The sequence below is a fragment of the Nycticebus coucang genome, chromosome 6 (assembly GCF_027406575.1).
Source record: "Nycticebus coucang isolate mNycCou1 chromosome 6, mNycCou1.pri, whole genome shotgun sequence".
Classification (NCBI taxonomy): domain Eukaryota; kingdom Metazoa; phylum Chordata; class Mammalia; order Primates; family Lorisidae; genus Nycticebus; species Nycticebus coucang.
This window is the reverse complement of record NC_069785.1, coordinates 42,574,692-42,593,276: the sequence shown is the minus strand read 5'-3', so window position 1 is coordinate 42,593,276 and position 18,585 is coordinate 42,574,692. Positions and strand designations below refer to the sequence as shown.

The following is an 18,585-nucleotide window of genomic DNA, read 5'->3' as shown; positions in this document are numbered from 1 at the left end:
CTGGAATCTTATGCTTGTCTCCAACTCAGAGGAATTTTATGTTTTATTTTTTTTTTTTGAGATAGACTCTAATTTTGTTGCCCTCGGCAGAGTGCTATGGTGTCATAGCTCACAGCAACCTCAACTCTTGGGCTCAAGCGATTTTCTTGCCTCAGCCTCCCTAGTAGCTGGGACTATAGGTACCTGCCACAATGCCCAGCTAGAATTTTATGTTCTTAAATATGGTCTCTCAGTCTCCTAGGAAGCACACATGGGCCCACCACAATGCCTGGCTAGAATTTTATGTTCTTAATTATGGTCTCTCAGTCTCCTAGGAAGCATACATGGGCATTTCTGGGACTAACCATATTGTTTGGTTTGAAATGAGATTACAAAACGGGGCCTAAGAAACAATTCTGTATGTATTAATAATTATGAGGTATCTTGATCTAGGTGCTTTCTCTGGCTCTAAAAATCTAGTATTGGTGTTTCTTAATGGATTTAAAGTAGGAAAATTCTAAAATCTACCATCTTCCAATCTGTCAACAGTATGTCTAAAAAGTCACAAAATATATCAAAACCTAGTAGTAATGAGACATTTAGTTGTTTATATGAGATCTGGGCTAAGCTTATAAAGGATTTTTTCCTTCTAGGTAGAAGTGTTCAAAAAGTGAAGCAGATAGATATAAAAGAATAGACCAATAGTCTCCAGCATCCACTGGACAATGAAGGCCACTGACTTGAAGAACAATTCTATAAAATGAAGTCAGAGAAAACTGACATTTAGCTCTTGCTGTGGTCCATCCATTTGCTGACCACATTGAGCGATCTTTCTTTTCTTTTTCTTTTTAGACAGAGTCTCACTATGTTACCCTTGGTAGAGTGCCATGGTGCAAACTCACAGCAACTTCAAACTGTTGGGCTCAAACGATTCTCTTACATCAGCTTCCCAAGTAGCTGGGACTACAGGCGCCTGCCACAATGCCCAGCTATTTTTGGTTGCGGTTGTCATTGTTATTTAGCAGGCCCGAGCCAGGCTCAAACCCACCAGCCTCAGTGTATGTGGCTGGCACCCTATTCTGAGCTACAGGCACCAGCCTAAGCGATCTTTCAAATAAAATTAAAAAGGTGAAAAACCTTTTTGGTTTGGGAATCTTATCCTGTTGGCCCTTAAAAAGGTGAAAAACTTTTGGGAATCTTAACCTGTTGGCCCTTTACTCACCCAGTGTTCCCAATGTGATTTTGAATGGTGAAAGGTAATGGTACAGATGGATAATTGGCTGTGAGAGACAAAGTTATTTCAAACTTTGCAAATGCTGCAGAGCTAGAGAACAAAAGTCTCAACCTATAAAAGAAAACATCCATGATTAAAAATATAAAACAAAACAGGATTGAAATGCAAATACATTTTCTTTTTAAATTGGCCTGCCAAACTTAAATGTACATTATTTCTTGTCATTACCAAATGAACAAGGGTAAAACATCTGGGGCAAGCTGTTTATTTATTTATTTATTTTTGGAGACAGTGTCTCACTTTGTTGCCCTTGGTAGAGCGCTGTAGTGTCACAGCTCACAGCAACCTCCAACTCCTGGGCTTAAGTGATTCTCTTGCCTCAGCTTCCTTAGTAGCTGGGACTACAGGTGCCCACCAAAACGTCTGGCTATTTTTTTGTTGCAGTTTGGTTGGGGCTGGGTTCGAACCCACCACCCTTAGTATATGGGGCCGGTGCCCTACTCATTGAGCCACAAGGTGCTGCCCTGGGACAAGGTGTTATAATGACTGTTTTCTTATTATCAGTCATGAAATATATAATCAAAATATATTAGTTTGGCTCGGCACCTGTGGCTCAAGCAGCTAAGACGCCAGCCACACATACACCTGAGCTGGCGGGTTTGAATCCAGCCCGGGCCTGACAAACAATAATGATGGCTGCAACCAAAAAATAGCCAGGCGTTGTGGCGGGCGCCTGTAGTACCAGCTACTTGGAAGGCAGAGGCAGGAGAATCGCTTGAGCTCAGGAGTTGGAGGTTGCTGTGAGCTGTGATGCCATGGCACTCTGCCCAGGACGACAGCTTGAGGATCTCTCTCAAAAAAATAAAAAATATATACACACACACACATATATATATTAGTTTAACAATTTTTTTGTTTTTGAGACAAGAGTCTGTTGTCTTGGCTAGAGTGCTATGGTGTCGTCATAGCTCACACAAACCTCAAACTCTTGGGTTCAAGTGATCCTCCTGCCTCAGCCTCCCAAGTACCTGGGACTTCAGGCACCAAGCACAATGACTGGCTAATTTTTCTATTTTTAGTAGATGTGAGGTCTCACTCCTGTTTATGCTGTTCTCAAACTCCTGAGCTCAAGCAATCCTCCTTCCTCGGCCTCCTGGAGTACTGTGATTACAGAAGTGAGCCACTGGGGTGGCGCCTGTGGCTCTGTGGGTAGGGCACCGACCCCATTACCAAGGGTGGCAGGTTCAAACCTGACCCCAGCCAAACTGCAACAAAAAATAGCCGGGTGTTGTGGTAGGCGCCTATAATCCCAGCTACTCAGGAGGCTAAGGCAAGAGAATCACCTAAGCGCAGGAGTTGGAGGTTGCTGTGAGCTGTGTGATGCCATGGCACTCTATGGAGGGTGATAAAGTGAGACTTTGTCTCTACAAAAAAAAAAAAAAAAAAAAGTGAGCCACTGTGTCTAGCCAGTTTAATCTTTTCTTTTTTTTTTAAAGAGAGTCTCACTTTGTCACCCTCAGTTGTCACAGCTCACAGCAAGCTCAAACTCTTGGGTTCAAGCGTTTCTCTTGCCTCAGCTTCCTGAATAGCTGGGACTACATGTGCCTGCCACAATACCCGGGGAGGTCTCATTCTTGCTTGGGCTGAGGTGGGTAGATTGCCTGAGCTCACAGGCAATCTACTCACCTCAGCCTCCCAGAGTGCTAGGATTACAGGCCTGAGCTACCACAGCTGGCCCCAGTTTAATAATTTTTTGACTAATTACTTACTGTTATGCAGGGGTCCTCAAACTTTTTTTTTTTTGTAGAGACAGAGTCTTACTTTATGGCCCTTGGTAGAGTGCCATGGCATCACACAGCTCACAGCAACCTCCAACTCCTGGGCCCAAGCGATTCTCTTGCCTCAGCCTCCCAAGCAGCTGGGACTACAGGCGCCCGCCACAATGCCCAGCTATTTTTTTTTTTTTTTTTTGTGGTTTTTGGCCGGGGCTGGGTTTGAACCCGCCACCTCCGGCATATGGGACCAGCGCCCTACCCCTTTGAGCCACAGGTGCTGCCCGCCCAGCTATTTTTTTTGGTTGCAGTTCAGCCAGGGCCGGGTTTGAACCCACCACCCTTGCTATATGGGGCCGGCACCTTACCAACTGAGCCACAGCGGTCCTCAAACTTTTTTTTTTTCTTTTTATTTATTTATTTATTTATTTATTTATTTATTTTATTTTTTTTTTTTTGTAGAGACAGAGTCTCACTTTATGGCCCTCGGTAGAGTGCCGTGGCCTCACACAGCTCACAGCAACCTCCAACTCATGGGCTTAAGCGATTCTCTTGCCTCAGCCTCCCAAGCAGCTGGGACTACAGGCGCCCGCCACAACGCCCGGCTATTTTTTTGTTGCAGTTTGGCCAGGGCTGGGTTTGAACCCTCCGCCCTCGGCATATGGGGCCGGTGCCCTACTCACTGAGCCACAGGCGCTGCCCGGTCCTCAAACTTTTTAAACAGGGGGCCAGTTCACTGTCCCTCAGACTGTTGGAAGGCCGGACTATAGTTAAAAAAAAAAAACTATGAACAAATTCCTATGCACACTGCACATATCTTATTTTGAAGTAAAAAAACAAATGGGAACAAATACAATCACACTGCCGCATGTGGCCTGTGGGCCGTAGTTTGAGGACCCCTGTATGGGTTAAATTGTATTGCTTCAAAATTCTGTGTTTTAGAGCTAACTCCCAATACCTCAGAATGTAACCTTATTTGGGAATCAGATCACTACAGATGTAATTAGTTAAATGAGGCCTTATCGGAATAGGGTTGACCTGTAATCCAGTATGACTGGTGTCAAAAAGGGGGAAATTTGGACATGTGCAATGAAAGAACACCATGTGAAGATGAAGGCAGAGATCAGGGTTATATTTATAAGCCAACTAACGCCAAAGATTGCCAGTAAAGTACCAGATGTTAGGAGAAAGCCATGGAACTGATTCTCTCTCACAGCCCTCAGAAAGAACCAATCCTGATGATACCTTGATGTTAGGTTTCTAGCCTCCGGAAATGCGAGACAATAAATATATGTTGTTTAAGCCATTCGATTTATAATATTTTGTTATGGTAGTCCTAGGGAACTAATAATACACTTACTCAGTATTATTCACATCTATGTTCATCAGATTATAATTTGGTCCCCATCTCTTTAAAAACTCAATCTCCTCTCCAAGGAGTCTGCAATGATTCACTGCCAGTGAGAGTTCTTGAAGCATCTAAAAAAAGGGAGGGGGAAGAAAAACTGATGAAATTAGGAAAACAGCTTGTCTGATGCTAGTGGGTTATCAGAACTTATTAACATTAGTGTCACTAAAGTTGATATACAACCCCCCACTGCTAAATTTGACTGGCTAGTAAAAAAAAAAAAAAGTGATGGAAACATTTCAATGTTTAGTGGTTCTATTAGAAGGAACCCTAAGAAATTAAACAATTAAATATATTTATCATTTCAGGATCCACCATTATATACATAAAATTTCAGTTCTGCTTTTAGGGAACATAACATAAATTTTCCTTTAAATACTTCAGTCAGACTTTACCTTGGGTACCTGATGTTGTGTTGTACATTTCATCTTCCAGGATTCCTGTTTCTCAATGTATTGGAAAATAAGCTTATGGACTAAAAGGGAGGAAGGAGGAGCTTTATCCTCTGGGGAAGGGAAAAAAAAATCAAAAGCAGGATATTACTTATTATTCATGTATTTCATATAAACAAAACCCACTATATTATATATAGTAGAAATACTCCCAAACTGTTAGGTACTTAAGTATCCTCTCCACCAATTTCCTTTCCTTTTTTTTTTTTTTTTTTTGAGACAGAGTCTCACTTTTGCCCAGGCTAGAGTGCCGTGGCATTAGCGTAAATCAAACTCTTGGGGTTTAAGCGATGCTCCTGCCTCAGCCTCCCCAGTAGCTGGGATTATAGGCACCTGCCACAATGCCTGGCTATTCTTTCTAGTTTTTAGTAGAGACAGTCTCACTCTTGCTCAGGCCAGTCTTGAAATCCTCAGTTCCAAGTGATCCTTCCTCTCTGCCTCCCAGAATGCTAGGATTACAGGCATGAGCCACAGCACCTAGCCTCCAATTTTTATTTTCAAACATATGTGGTAAACATAAGACCTTCCTACAAAAACTCAAGTCTTTATCACATGCAGAACAGTACTTGGTTAATGTAACATAAAACTGAGTTTCAATCTGGCTTTCTTTACTACCTAAGTGATACTAAGCACAACATTAATTTTTTTTTTTTTTTTTTTTTTTTTGTGTGCAGTTTTTGGCCGGGGCTGGGTTTGAAACCGCCACCTCCAGCATATGGGACTGGCGCTCTACCCCTTTGAGACACAGGCGCCGCCCTTTTTTTTTTGAGACAGAGTCTCACTCTGTTACCATGGGGTTGAATGTCATGGTGTCATCGTAACTCAAAGCCACCTCAAACTCTTGGGCTCAACCAATCCTCATGTCTCAGGACTACAGAAGCCCACCACAATGCCTAGCTATTTTTTTCTATTTTTAGTAGAGATGGAGTCTTGCTCTTGCTCAGGCTGGTCTTGAACTCCTAAGCTCAAGCAATCTGCCCAATTTGGCCTCCCACAGTGCTAGGATTACAGGCATGAGCTACTGTGCTTGGCCCAACACTTAATTTTTTTGACCTGTAGTTTCATCATTTGTAAATGGGGAATAAATAATACCTACTTTATAGTGTTAATGTAATACACATGCCTAATGAAGACTAAGTGTTCATGGTGGTGAATACTTATGATTCAAGGAATCATTATGGAAATAGCAATTATTAATCATTGCTCCAGACCTAATAATAAAAATCATTTCTTTTAAAACCTACCCAATTTTGGAATATGACCCAAGCAGTTTCTAAGGAAAAATTATTATGTTATTGTTTGTACTTAATGTAGTATGTAAAAGAGTTCTCAAGAAGGTATTTTTTTTTTTTTTTTTTTGGGTCATAACATGGAGCAATATTTTATATTTTTTTTTTTTGTAGAGACAGTCTCACTGTACTGCCCTCGGGTAGAGTGCCATGACATTTTTACCTATAAATCACCAACAATTTTTTTTTTTTTTTTTTGAGACAGGGTCTTATTATGTTGCCCTTGGTAGAGTGCCATGGTATCACAGCTCACAGCAACCTCAAACTCTGGGACTTAGGTTATTCTCTTGCCTCAGCCTCCCAAGTAGCTGGGACTATGGGCGCCCGCAACAATGCCTGGCTATTTTTTTTTTTTTTTGAGACAGAGCCTCACTATGTTGTCCTGGGTAGAGTGCTGTAGCGTCACAGCTCATAGCAACCTCCAACTCTTGGGCATCAACAATTCTCAGCCTCCCAAGTAGCTAGGAATACAGGTGCCCGCCACAATGCCCAGCTATTTTTTGGTTATAATTGTCATATATATATATTTTTTCAGATTTATGTGTCAAGTTAGATTTACTTTTTCTGTCTTTTTTTTTTGAGACATGGTCTCTGTCGCTCTTGGTTCAGTGCTTGGTGTCATAGGTCACAGTAACCTCAAACTCTTGGGCTCAAGTGATTCTCTTGCCTCAGCCTTCCTAGTAGCTGGGACTACAGGCTCCCGCCACAACACCCGGCTAATTTTCAATTATTATTATTATTTTTTTTTGCAGTTTTTGGCTGGGGCTGAGTTTGAACCCGCTACCTCCGGCATATGGGGCCAGTGTCCTACTCCTTTGAGCCACAGGCGCCACCCCAACACCCAGCTAATTTTTTCTTTGCAGTTGTCACTGTTGTTTTAGGTGGCCGGGCCTGCATTCAAACCGCCAGCCTTGGTGTATGTTGTCAATGCCCTACCCACTGACCTATGGGCGCAGCCCTGTAATTGTCATTGTTGTTTTGCAGGCCCGGGCTGGATTCGAACTCTCCAGCTCCAGTGTATGTGGCTGGCACCCTAGCGGCTGAGTTACAGATGCTGAGCCCCAGCCATTTTTTGGTAGCAGTTGTCATTGTTGTTTAGCAGGCCCGGGCCAGGCTCGAACCCTCCAGCCTTGGTGTATGTGGCTGAACCCTCCAGCCTTGGTGTATGTGGCTGGTGCCCTACTCACTGAGCTATGGGCACCGAGCCATCACCAACAAATCTTTACAAGTTTAAATGATTTGAACTTACCATCTAACAGAGATTGAAAATTCATGCCAACAATCTTCTTATCAGGCTTCTCCAGGAAACAGAAACCAACTAGGAGGAACCAGAAAAAGTACAGTATTAATTTTTACTATCTGATTTTTTAACCACATAAAACCCAGTTTAGAATCCTGCTCCCTCTGGGTAGTAGGTTTTTTTTTTTTATAGGCAGTTGAAGGTTTATCCTTAAATCATATTATTCTGTATACGGTAAAGGGTCCCCTAATACTGCTCAACTACATTTATTGGTAGGCCTTTGAAAGAAATTTAAAGTACAATACACAGTTACATTTGATAATTCCTCCACCTATAACCCTTAACTTCTGTGCAAGGATAATTTTATTTTCAGGAATCATATAAGGAAAATGGCTATGACCTCCACATACCTACTATCCTTGTATAAGTAGAATAAAAATGATTTATACTTTTATTTTTTTATTTTTTTGTAGAGACAGAGTCTCACTGTACCGCCCTCGGGTAGAGTGCCGTGGCGTCACACGGCTCACAGCAACCCCCAACTCCTGGGCTTAAGCGATTCTCTTGCCTCAGCCTCCGGAGTAGCTGGGAGTACAGGCGCCCGCCACAACGCCCGGCTATTTTTTGGTTGCAACTTGGCCGGGGCTGGGTTTGAACCCGCCACCCTCGGCATATGGGGCCAGCGCCCTACTCACTGAGCCACAGGCGCCGCCCAACTTTTAACATTGCTTAATAAGTTTTAGGTAGCTAGGACAGATGCTTACTCCTCCAGACTAGAGTTATATCCTGTCTCTCAAATTCTTTTCTCTTTACTGAATACTTTGTTAGATATTTCGTATGTATTAGGCACTGTTGATACCATAATGATAAAAATACACATCATCAACTTAAGCCCTCAAGAAACTTACAACTTAGGGGGACACACAGGTAACTGCACTAATAAACTGAGAACTATTAACTGTTATAAATACTATCAAGGAAAACTGCAGGAAGCAATGAAAACATATAACAAGAGGGCAAATGGTAGAGGGAGTAAGTAAAAGAGTCGGGAAAACTTGCCTGAGAAAGTAATAACTGAGATTTTTAGGTTTCTTTCTTTCTTTTTTTTTTTTTTTTTTGAGACAGAGTCTCACTTTGTTGCCCTTGGTAGAGTGCCGTGGCATTATAGCTCACAGCAACCTCAAACTCTTGGGCTTAAGTGATTCTCTTGCCTCAGCCTCCCAAGTAGCTGGGACTACAGGCACCTGCCAAAACGCCTGGCTATTTTTTGTTGCAGTTGCCATTGTTGGTTACCTGGCATGGGCCGGATTTGAACCCACCAACTTCAGCGTATGTGGCTTGCGCTGTAACCTCTGTGCTACGGGTGCCAAGCCACTAACTGTGTTTCTTATTCTTCATCTAATAAAATAAAATTCTATTATCACTAAAGTAATTGACTCAAGATTTTAAGCAGAGCTCTCATTACATCAATAGTTAGTGATCATTTAGGCTGATGGCTATGGCTCGTGACTGTATTCCTAGCAATCTAGGAGATTGAGGCAGGAGGATTACTTGAGCCCAGGAGTTTAAGGTTGCAGTGAACCATGATTATACCATTGCTCTTTCATGCCTGGGCAAGAAAGTGAAACAATCTCAAAAAAAAAAAAGTGGCCAGGCACAGTGGCTCACACCTGTAATCCTAGCATTCTGGAAAGCTGAGGCGGGTGGATTCCGAGTTCACAGGTTCGAGACCAGACTGAACGAGAGTGCAATTCTGTCTCTAAAAAAATACCTGGGCATTGTGGCAGGTGCCTGTAGTCCCAGCAACTTGGGAGGCTGAGGCAAAAGAATCAGTTGAGCCCAAGAGTTTGAGGTTGCTGTGAGCTATGAGCCACAGCACTCTATTGAGGGTGACAAAGTGAGACTATGCCTCAGAAAAAAAAAAGTATAATTTCAGTAAAGTAAATATTTGGGCGGTGCCTGTGGCTCAGTGAGTAGGGCGCCGGCCCCATATGCTGAGGGTGGCGGGTTCAAACCCAGCCCCGGCCAAACTGCAACAAAAAAATAGCCGGGCGTTGTGGTGGGCGCCTGTAGTCCCAGCTGCTTGGGAGGCTGAGGCAAGAGAATCGCGTAAGCCCAAGAGTTAGAGGTTGCTGTGAGCCGTGTGACGCCACGGCACTCTACCCAAGGGCGGTACAGTGAGACTCTGTCTCTACAAAAAAAAATTAAAAAAAAAAAGTAAAGTAAATATTTGAATCTTTAGTGAGTTTAGCTATTCATTTTTCTGCACAGGAACTATCTGACCCTGGCTACTCACCTATTGACTCTCCAAAGGTGATGGTGAGTTCTATTGTGTCATAAACAAAGGTGAAAACAGCTTGGTCATCACTCCACTCAATGACATCCCATTCAGACAAGCTGGAGAGATAAATAAGCATTTTTTTCTTTTGAGATAAAAGAAGAGAGAGAAATACTGATACCACACAAACAACTACTGATGTTATTCCACTGGATTGGGAGATAATATTTCAGTCAAATATTGTAAATGTACAAACTTAAGATTTTTTAAAAAATAACAACTCAAAAAAAAAAAATGCAGTCTTGAGTTGTATACCAGAGAAAAATCAAGTGTATGCAATGAAAAGTATTAAATATTTAAAAATCATAATGCCGTAACTCTCCTACCCTGTATATTTTTCAGCTTAGTATTGAGAATATTGAATTTTTGAGGCTGCATTATACTGTAGGTTAAAAACAGCAGCACATTAAAAACATATCAAATATTCCAGTTGGTATGTTTAGTAGTTCAGAAAACCACAAGGCACAGGATAAAACAGAAACTAATGACACCTGCTTTTACTTACCTCAATTGATCCAGTAGCTCCTCAGTTCTATTTGTTTGTTTTTGCATAAAGTCTATTTGAGTAAGGGTCTGCTCTTTCTGTACTTCTAGTTCTAAGAGTTTTCTGAAAATAAAAGGAGGCATTCACAGAGATAAGGACTTTGTTAGAGAATTCAGACTATTAATCTAAAAAGTTTATGACAATAATTCACATGGTAGATAGCTCCCCACTGAATAATGTAGGTGTATAGTGTCTATTTCTGTATTAGTTTTTTTTTTCCTTTTTTCATAAAGCATTAATCTAGAAGTGGGTCTACTCATGCCTATAATCCTTGCACTCGGGGAGGCTGAGGTGGGTGGACTGCTTGAGCTCACAAGTTCGAGACCAGCGTGAGCCTGAGCAAGAGCAAGACCCCATCTCTAAATAATAAATAGCCTTGTGTTGTCACGGGTGCCTGTAGTCCCAGCTACTGGGGAGGCTGAGGCAAAAAGGTCACTTGACCCCAAGAGTTTGAGGTTGCTGTGAGCTACAACACGTCAGCACTCTACTGAGGGCAACAAAGTGAGACTCTGTCTCAAAAAAAAAATAGAAGTGGGTCTACTTAGGAAAGGTATAAATCATTGTCTCTCAAATTAGGATCCATGAAGATATTCCTAGTTCACATGTTAAGATAATTATTAAATATTATATTTTCAGTTAAGAATTTTTGTTTTAATTTTTAGAGATAAGGTCTTACTCTATCATCCAGGCTGGGGCAATCACAGCTCACTACAGCCTCAAACCCCTGGACTCTAGTGATCTTCTGCTTCAGCCTTCCAAGTAGCTGGGACCACAGGTGCATGTCACCATACTTAGCTATGATTTTTTTCTTTTTAGAGATGGGGTTTTTGCTTGTTGTCCAGGCTGGTCTCAGACTCCTGGGCTCAAGTGATCTTCTTGCCTTGGCCTCCAAAAGTATTAGCATTACAGGAGTGAGCCACCACTCTAGGCCTACTTTCTTTTTGTCTTAAGACAAAGTAAATAGGATTTATAAGTCTAAGAAATATATACCTAATTTTATATTTATTTATTTTACTTTTTGAGACAGTCTCACTATGTCGCCCTCAGTAGAGTGCCATGGGTCACAGCTCACAGTAACCTCAAACTGTTGGGCTCAAGCGATTCTCTTGCCTCAGCCTCCCAAGTAGCTGGGACTACAGGCACCTGTCACAATGCCTGGCTATTTTTTTTGGTAGTTGTCGTCGTTGTTTGGCAGGCCCAAGCCAAGTTCAAACCTGCCAGCACCAGTGTGTGTGGCCAGTGCCCTACCTGCTCAGCTATGCACTGAGCTTAGGTTTATTTTCTTTAAAAGGATACTGATAGCATTGAAACAATAAGCGCTTCAAAAATACTGTTGACTAAGCTCAGCACCCATAGCTCAGTGGTTAGGGCACCAGCCACATATACCGAGGTTGGCAGGTTCAAACCTGGTCAGGGCCTGCTAAACAACAAGGACAACTACAACAACAAAAAATAGCCAGGCATTATGGTGGGCACCTTGGGAGGCTGAGGCAAGAGAATCGCTTAAGCCCAAGACTTTGAGGTTGCTGTGAGCTGTAATGCCACCACACTCTACCGAGGGTGACATAATAAGACTTTGTTTAAAAAAAAAAAAAAAAAAAGAAAGAAAACAAAGAAAAGAAGGCTTGGCGCCTGTGGCTCAAGTGGCTAAGGTGCCAGCCACAGACACCCCAGCTGGCAGGTTCGAATCCAGCCCTGGCCCGCTAAACAACAATGATGGCTACAACCAAAAAATAGCTGAGCATTGTGGTGGGCAACTGTAGTCCCAGCTACTTGGCAGGTGGAGGCAGGAGAATTGCTTGAGCCCAGGAGTTGGAGCTTGTTGTGAGCTGTGATGCCACAGCATTCTACCCAGGGCGACAGCTTGAGGCTCTGTCTCAAAAAAAAAAAGAAAAGAAAAGAAAAGAGAAAATATTGTTGACTAATATGGGCTCTGAGAACTAATTTGAAGTGGAGCAGGAGCCCTGAGTCAGCCTTAGTTGAGAGGCATGTCCCAAATTTTGTCAGTCTCTGGAGGCAGGAAGTCATAAGAGTCTTCAGGAGTTTAGCATTATATTTTCTAACACTTGGATTGAAGGCTAACCTTTGAAGTTCCTCTTCTTCAGTTTTCAGCTGTTCTAATTCTTTGAAAAGAAAAAAAAAAAAAAAGCCAGAATGGACATATTAGAATGTTGCCACAAAAGTCATGTGTCTTACTGAAAATTCTGACTTAATCACCTAAATATATAAACAGAACAGAAGGGCTTTGTCTCCATTTATCTCTTTAACTAATCCAGTTACCTTTCTCTGCAGCTCTTATTCCAGAATCCCATCCTTCCATGGGATTGTCCTTCTCTTTATTCTCCACATTCTTAGTTTCTAAAGTAGACAACATGCATTAGAAAAACTCAATCAAAAAATTTATTAAGCAACCAGAGATTGTTTCTTTAATAGTAGGAAGTTTAGAAATTCCACCAGATGGCTTCTACTTTTTTCTATGAAGTAGAGAGTAAGGTAACCAACAAAGTCTTAGACTATGGATTTCATATACTCAATTGTCGAACTGATGCAGAAAACACTGTACTAGGCACTTATTCTGTGCAAAGCTAGTGCTAAGAACTTTGAAAAAAAATGGAGAAAAATAAAAGCTGATCCTTGCCTCCAAGGAGATTATAATTTAATCAGGAAAATAAACTTACGAAATAACAACATTATGAGTAGATGTGATAGGTACAATATAAGAAGTACTAACAAAATAGCCATGGAAGCTCAAGGAATATACAGACTACTTCCTTTGATAGAAAACAGAAGAAGAATGAATTAGCAAAGACAAAAGTGGCAGAACTTCATAGAAATGGCAAGATATGGCTGGAATTTAAGGTATGTAAAGGAATGGTAGCAAGTCATATAAGAAAGGAAGAACTGAATATATTATAGAGAATGTTAAATGTCAAGTTCAGGAGTTTGGACTTTGTTTTGTAATAAATGGAAAGAAAAGTTTTTTTTTTTTTTTTGTAGAGACAGAGTCTCACTTTATGGCCCTCGGTAGAATGCCATGGCATCACACAGCTCACAGCAACCTCCAACTCCTGGGCTTAAGCGATTCTCTTGCCTCAGCCTCCCAAGTAGCTGGGACTACAGGTGCCCGCCACAACACCCAGCTATTTTTTGGTTGCAGTTCAGCAGGGGCCGGGTTTGAACCCACCACCCTTAGTACATGGGGCTGCGCCCTACCAACTGAGCCACAGGCACCGCCCAGTTTTTTTTTTTTTTTTTTTTTTTTGTTAAGAGAGGGAGTCTCACTTTGTTGTCCTTGGTAGAGTGCTGTGACATCACACCTCATAGCAACTTCCAACTCCTGAGCTTAGGCAATTTTCTTGCCTCAGCCTCCCGTGTAGCTAGGACCACAGGCACCCACCACAACGCCCAGCTATTTTTTGTTGCAGTTTGGCCAGGGCCACGTTTGAATCCGCTACCCTCGGTGTATGGAGCCAGTGCCCTACTCACTGAGCCACAAGTGCCTGGAAAGAAAAGTTCTTAAGAAGCTCGGTGCCTGTAGCTCAAGCGAATAAGGCGTCAGCCACATACACCAGAGCTGGTGGATTCGTATCCAGCCTGGGCCTGCCAAACAACAATGACAACTGCAACCAAAAAATAGCCAGGCGTTGTGGTGGGCGCCTATAGTCCCAGCTATTTGGGAGGCTGAGGCAAAAGAATTGCTTAAGCCCAGGAGTTGGAGGTTGCTGTGAGCACTGATGCCACAGCACTCTACCCAGGGCGACAGCTTGAGGCTCTGTCTCAAAAAAAAAGAAAAGTTTTTAAGGGAGTAATATTATGAAAACTGTCCTTCATAATTATGAATCTAATAGAAATGTGAAAGTTGGACTGAAGGGAGACAGAATGCTGGTATAAATGCAGAGAGATTAGTTAAAAGACCTAAAATAGCACATTTCGGACGTAATGAGAGCCATAATGAGAAGGGGAGAAAATACAAGAGATGACGAGGAAGCATATGTAACAAGCCTTGTTAAGAGAATCAAAGCATGGAAAGTTTTGAGTCTTTTATAACATCAGAATTGTGAAGCTATTAATAGAGATGAGAAACATCATAGAACAAGCTTTTGGATTTGATTTTGGAGATGGAAGAAGATAATAAATTTCATCCCATTTACAGAGTTTAAGGTGCTTAAGAATATTTTGCATAGAGGTTCACCAGGAATCTAGAAATCTAAGTCTGAAACTCAAGAGAAAGAGGCTAAAGATGCCCCCATTCAAGAGATTCTAAATTACTTAAGGGCAAAATATAAATATCTTAATTTTATTTTTTCCCCCTGATGCTAAGCATAATATCTCACATGCAGTATGTGTTCAGCAAATACATGATGAATTTAACTGAATGTGGTAATCAGTCATATAAACATAATTAAGGCAGGTGAAAACATTAAGGTGGAGAATATAGGATAGAACAGATGATAAAATCTAAATTCCCCACAAGGAGTTAGTTAAAGAAGAGGTCAACACAGGAGCTGAAAGGAAGAACCAAGATAAAAGAATAAGGTGAAGGGGCCAGGTGTGGTGGACTGCCTGAGTTCACAGGTTTGAGACCAACCTGAACAAGAGCAAGACCCCATCTCTAAAAAATAGCTGGGTGTTGTGGTAAGTGCCTGTAGTCCCAGCTACTTGGGAGGCTGAGGCAAGAGAATCACTTGAGCCCAGGAGTTTGAGGTTGCTGTGAACTATGATGCCATGGAACTCTATCTAGGTTAACCAAGTGAGACTCTGTCTCAAAAAAAAAAAACAAAAAAACAATAGGGTCAAGGTAGTGCAATATCATAGAGATTAAAGGAGATGAAAGAAAAGAACAATTAGTAATGTCAAATGCTGAAAGAGGTCAAGATGGCTAAGTACTGAGAGAAACCAAATTTGGTGATCATGTAAAATTACGTGATCTTTGAGATAGCAGTTTCAGGAGAACAATACTAACAAGTTGGGATTATGAGCAGTCAAACTGACAAAATAGTTTCCAAATAAAAATAAAATCATCTACTAAAAACACAAGATTATCATCTAGCTTCTTTTTTTGTTTGAGACAGAGTCTCACTTTGTCACCCTCAATAGAGTGCTGTGGTGTCACAGCTCATAGCAACCTCAAACTCTTGGGCTTAAGCAATTCTCTTGCCTCAGCCTCCCAAGTAGTTGGGACTACAGATGCCTGCCACAATGTCCCACTATTTTTAGAGATGAGGTCTCGTTCTGGCTCAGGCTGCTCTTGAACCTGTGAGCTCAGGCAATCCACCTGCCTCGGCCTCCCAGAGTGTTAGGATTATAGGCATGAGCCACCGTGCCCGGCCATGGTCTAGGTTCTTTGACACTTTGTTGATTGCATTATGAATGACACACAGTAAAGGGGCTTTAACTTGCTGTAATTTAATCTCTACAAGCTGCTAATAGAAGTCTTCAACATAGTGATACCAACAATCTCTACTATAGGAATGTACATAGATAAAATTAAATTTCTTTTGGAAAAGTATTTAAAATACTTTACCTATTTCCACCTCAGTGAGACAGTTATTGATCTTCTTAAGTATGCTGTCCATCTCATCTATCCTTATCTGAAGATTCTCCCTTTCATTCTAAATACAAAATATAGACTGTCAAGTTAAATGTCTAAGTATTATAAATGGTTCAAATTCCTGACACAATTGCTATATCTTGATCATGAATGAGGAAATGTTAAAAACAAATGCCATAACTTCAAATCTTAATTTAAAAATAAGTTAAGTAAATTTGTTTTATTAATTTATATAAAATACAATAATTTTAAGCAGATTAAGGCTGGGTGCAGTGGCTTATGCATGTAATCCTAGTGCTTTTGGAGGCCCAGGAGGGAGGGCTGCTTGAGCCCAGGAGTTTAAGAGCAGCCTGAGCAAGAGTGAGACACCATCTTTACAAAAAGTAGAAAAATTAACAGGGAATAATGGCACATACATGTATTCCCAGCTACTTGAGAGTCTGAGGCAGGAGAATCACTCTAGCATAGGAATTTGAGGTTGCACTGGGCTATGATAATGCCACTGCACTCTAGCTCTGAGAGACAGAGTGAGACCCTACCTCAAAAAAAAAGAAAAGCAGATTAATTTAAATTCTTTCTTTTTTTTTTTTTTTTTTAATAGTCTCACTCTGTTGCCCTGGGTAGATTGCTATTGCATCATCACAGCTGATAGCAACCTCAATCTCTTGGGCTATGGCAATCCTCTTGTCTCATTCTTTTATTTCCTTATTTTTTTGAGATAGTCTCACTTTGTTGCCCTTGGTATAGTGCCAGGGCATCATAGCTCACAGCAACCTCAAACTCTTGGGCTCAAGCCATCTTCTTGCCTTAGCCTCTCAAGTAGTAGGGACTACAGGTGCTTCCCACAATGCCTGGCTATTTTTAGAGACGGGGTCTTGCTCTTGTTCAGGCTGGTCTCAAACCGTGAACTCAGGCAATCCACCTGCCTTGGCATCCCAGAGTGCTAGGATTACAGGTGTGTGCCACTGCGCCCAGCCTAATATTCATTACTTTTAAAGTTAGTTCTTAGGGGGAGAGGGGATGAGGAGGATGATGATTGGTGTGCTCCTACTTAATAAGCATACTATAAAAGTATACAGCACACCTCTTAAGTGCAGGACACAACTATAAGCGCAATTCTCCCTAATAAATACAAACACTATAACCTAGTTGTTTGTACCCTCCCATTAACCCGAAATTAAAAAAAAAAAGTAATGGTAAAATAGAAACAATTTATATAAAAAATTAGTTCTTAAAAATTGTTCTATGATGAAATAAATATGGGAAATTGGTTAAATAGAACATTTTTAGACTTTAGAAAGACCTGTATTTCTCCAAAAGAAGATATTACATGCACCATTTCCATATCTATTTGCCAATGGAAAGTCTTTGTATGTAGAGCCTTTTTAAATTGATGATTGTTTTCGAAAATGGTTTTTTAAACACACGCACACACATATACAACTACTTTTAAACCCATGAGCACATATATACAACTCCATGTAAAGGGGGGCATCCAACCTTATATTTTTGTTAGCAGGCCTGAGCCAGGTTCGAACCCGCCAGCCACAGTGCAAGGGGACAGTGCTCTAATCATTGAGCACAGGCGCCCAACCTTTTTTTCTTTTTGAGACAGAGCCTCAAGCTGTCACCCTAGGTAGAGTGCTGTAGCATCACAGCTCACAGCAACCTCCAACTCCTGGGCTCAAGCTATTCTCCTGCCTCCACCTCCCAAGTAGCTGGGACTACTAAACGCGACTACTGGGACTACTACTGCACCTACCATAACGCCCGGCTATTGTTTAGTTGCAGCCCTCATTGTTGTTTGGTAGGCCCAGGCTGGATTCGAATCTGCCAGCTCAGGTGTATGTGGCTGGCGCCTTAGCGCCTTGAGCCACAGGTGCCGAGCCTTTTTTTTAATTTTTTGAAGTTTTTGGCCGGGGCTGGGTTTGAACCCACCACCTCCAGCATATGGGGCCCTACTCCTTTGAGCCACAGGCACCACCACCCCTTTTTTTTCTCCGACCTTTTTTTTTCTGCTGTACACTAGAAGAGTTGTCTTGGCCACACATTAAATAAACAAACACTAACAAATACTTTTCTGACACCATAGGTCAGCAAAACAGATGTCAAAAAACTTGCAGGCAGCCTATGGGCTGCAGATTGGACATCCCTGGACTATAAGAAAGATAATACTATGGTACGGTCCAATGGGAGATTGCCAATGGGAGATTAGAATTCTATATACATTCTCTATATATACATATCTATATTATATATTCTATATATTTATATTATATATTCTATTCTATATCTATATATTTTATTTCAACATGTATAATGGATCACAATATGTAAAATGAGAAATATGTCCACATTAATAACTATATTCAAGTTATTACTCAATATGCCACGATTTGCCACTTTTTTTTTTTTTTTGTAGAGACAGTCTCACTTTACCACCCTTGGTAGAGTGCCATGACGTCACAGGACTCACAGCAACCTCCAGCTCCTGGGCTTCCACGATTCTCCTGCCTTACCCGAGCAGCTGGGACCACAGGCACCTGCCACAATGCCCAGCTATTTTTTTGTTGCAGTTCAGCCGGGGCTGGGTTTGAACCCACCATCCTCGGTATATGGGGCTGGTGCCCCACTCACTGAGCCACAGGCACCACCCAGATTTGCCACTTTTGAAAAATTGAGCATCACCTCCTGTACACAAGTGTTAAGTTTTTGTGAGTCTCATTTGGATTTCTAAGGAACATTCTTCATATCCCACAACCACTATAAAGTAATTTT

At 41.5% G+C, this 18,585-nt stretch overlaps 1 protein-coding gene across 4 annotated transcripts in view; it reads right to left on the bottom strand.

Moving 5' to 3' along the window:
* The window catches only part of KNL1 (kinetochore scaffold 1), a 77,711-nt gene that overhangs the window by 2,966 nt on the left and 56,160 nt on the right, over positions 1-18,585 (bottom strand). For all 4 annotated transcript variants that reach the window (XM_053595845.1, XM_053595846.1, XM_053595847.1 and 1 more), the window contains 9 exons: positions 15,781-15,868; positions 12,537-12,614; positions 12,340-12,379; positions 10,218-10,319; positions 9,671-9,771; positions 7,384-7,452; positions 4,789-4,898; positions 4,346-4,464; positions 1,202-1,324 (listed from right to left, as the gene is read on the bottom strand). In XM_053595845.1, the coding sequence (XP_053451820.1) occupies positions 1,202-1,324; positions 4,346-4,464; positions 4,789-4,898; positions 7,384-7,452; positions 9,671-9,771; positions 10,218-10,319; positions 12,340-12,379; positions 12,537-12,614; positions 15,781-15,868 (830 nt within the window). The remainder of the gene's footprint in view (positions 1-1,201; positions 1,325-4,345; positions 4,465-4,788; positions 4,899-7,383; positions 7,453-9,670; positions 9,772-10,217; positions 10,320-12,339; positions 12,380-12,536; positions 12,615-15,780; positions 15,869-18,585) is intronic.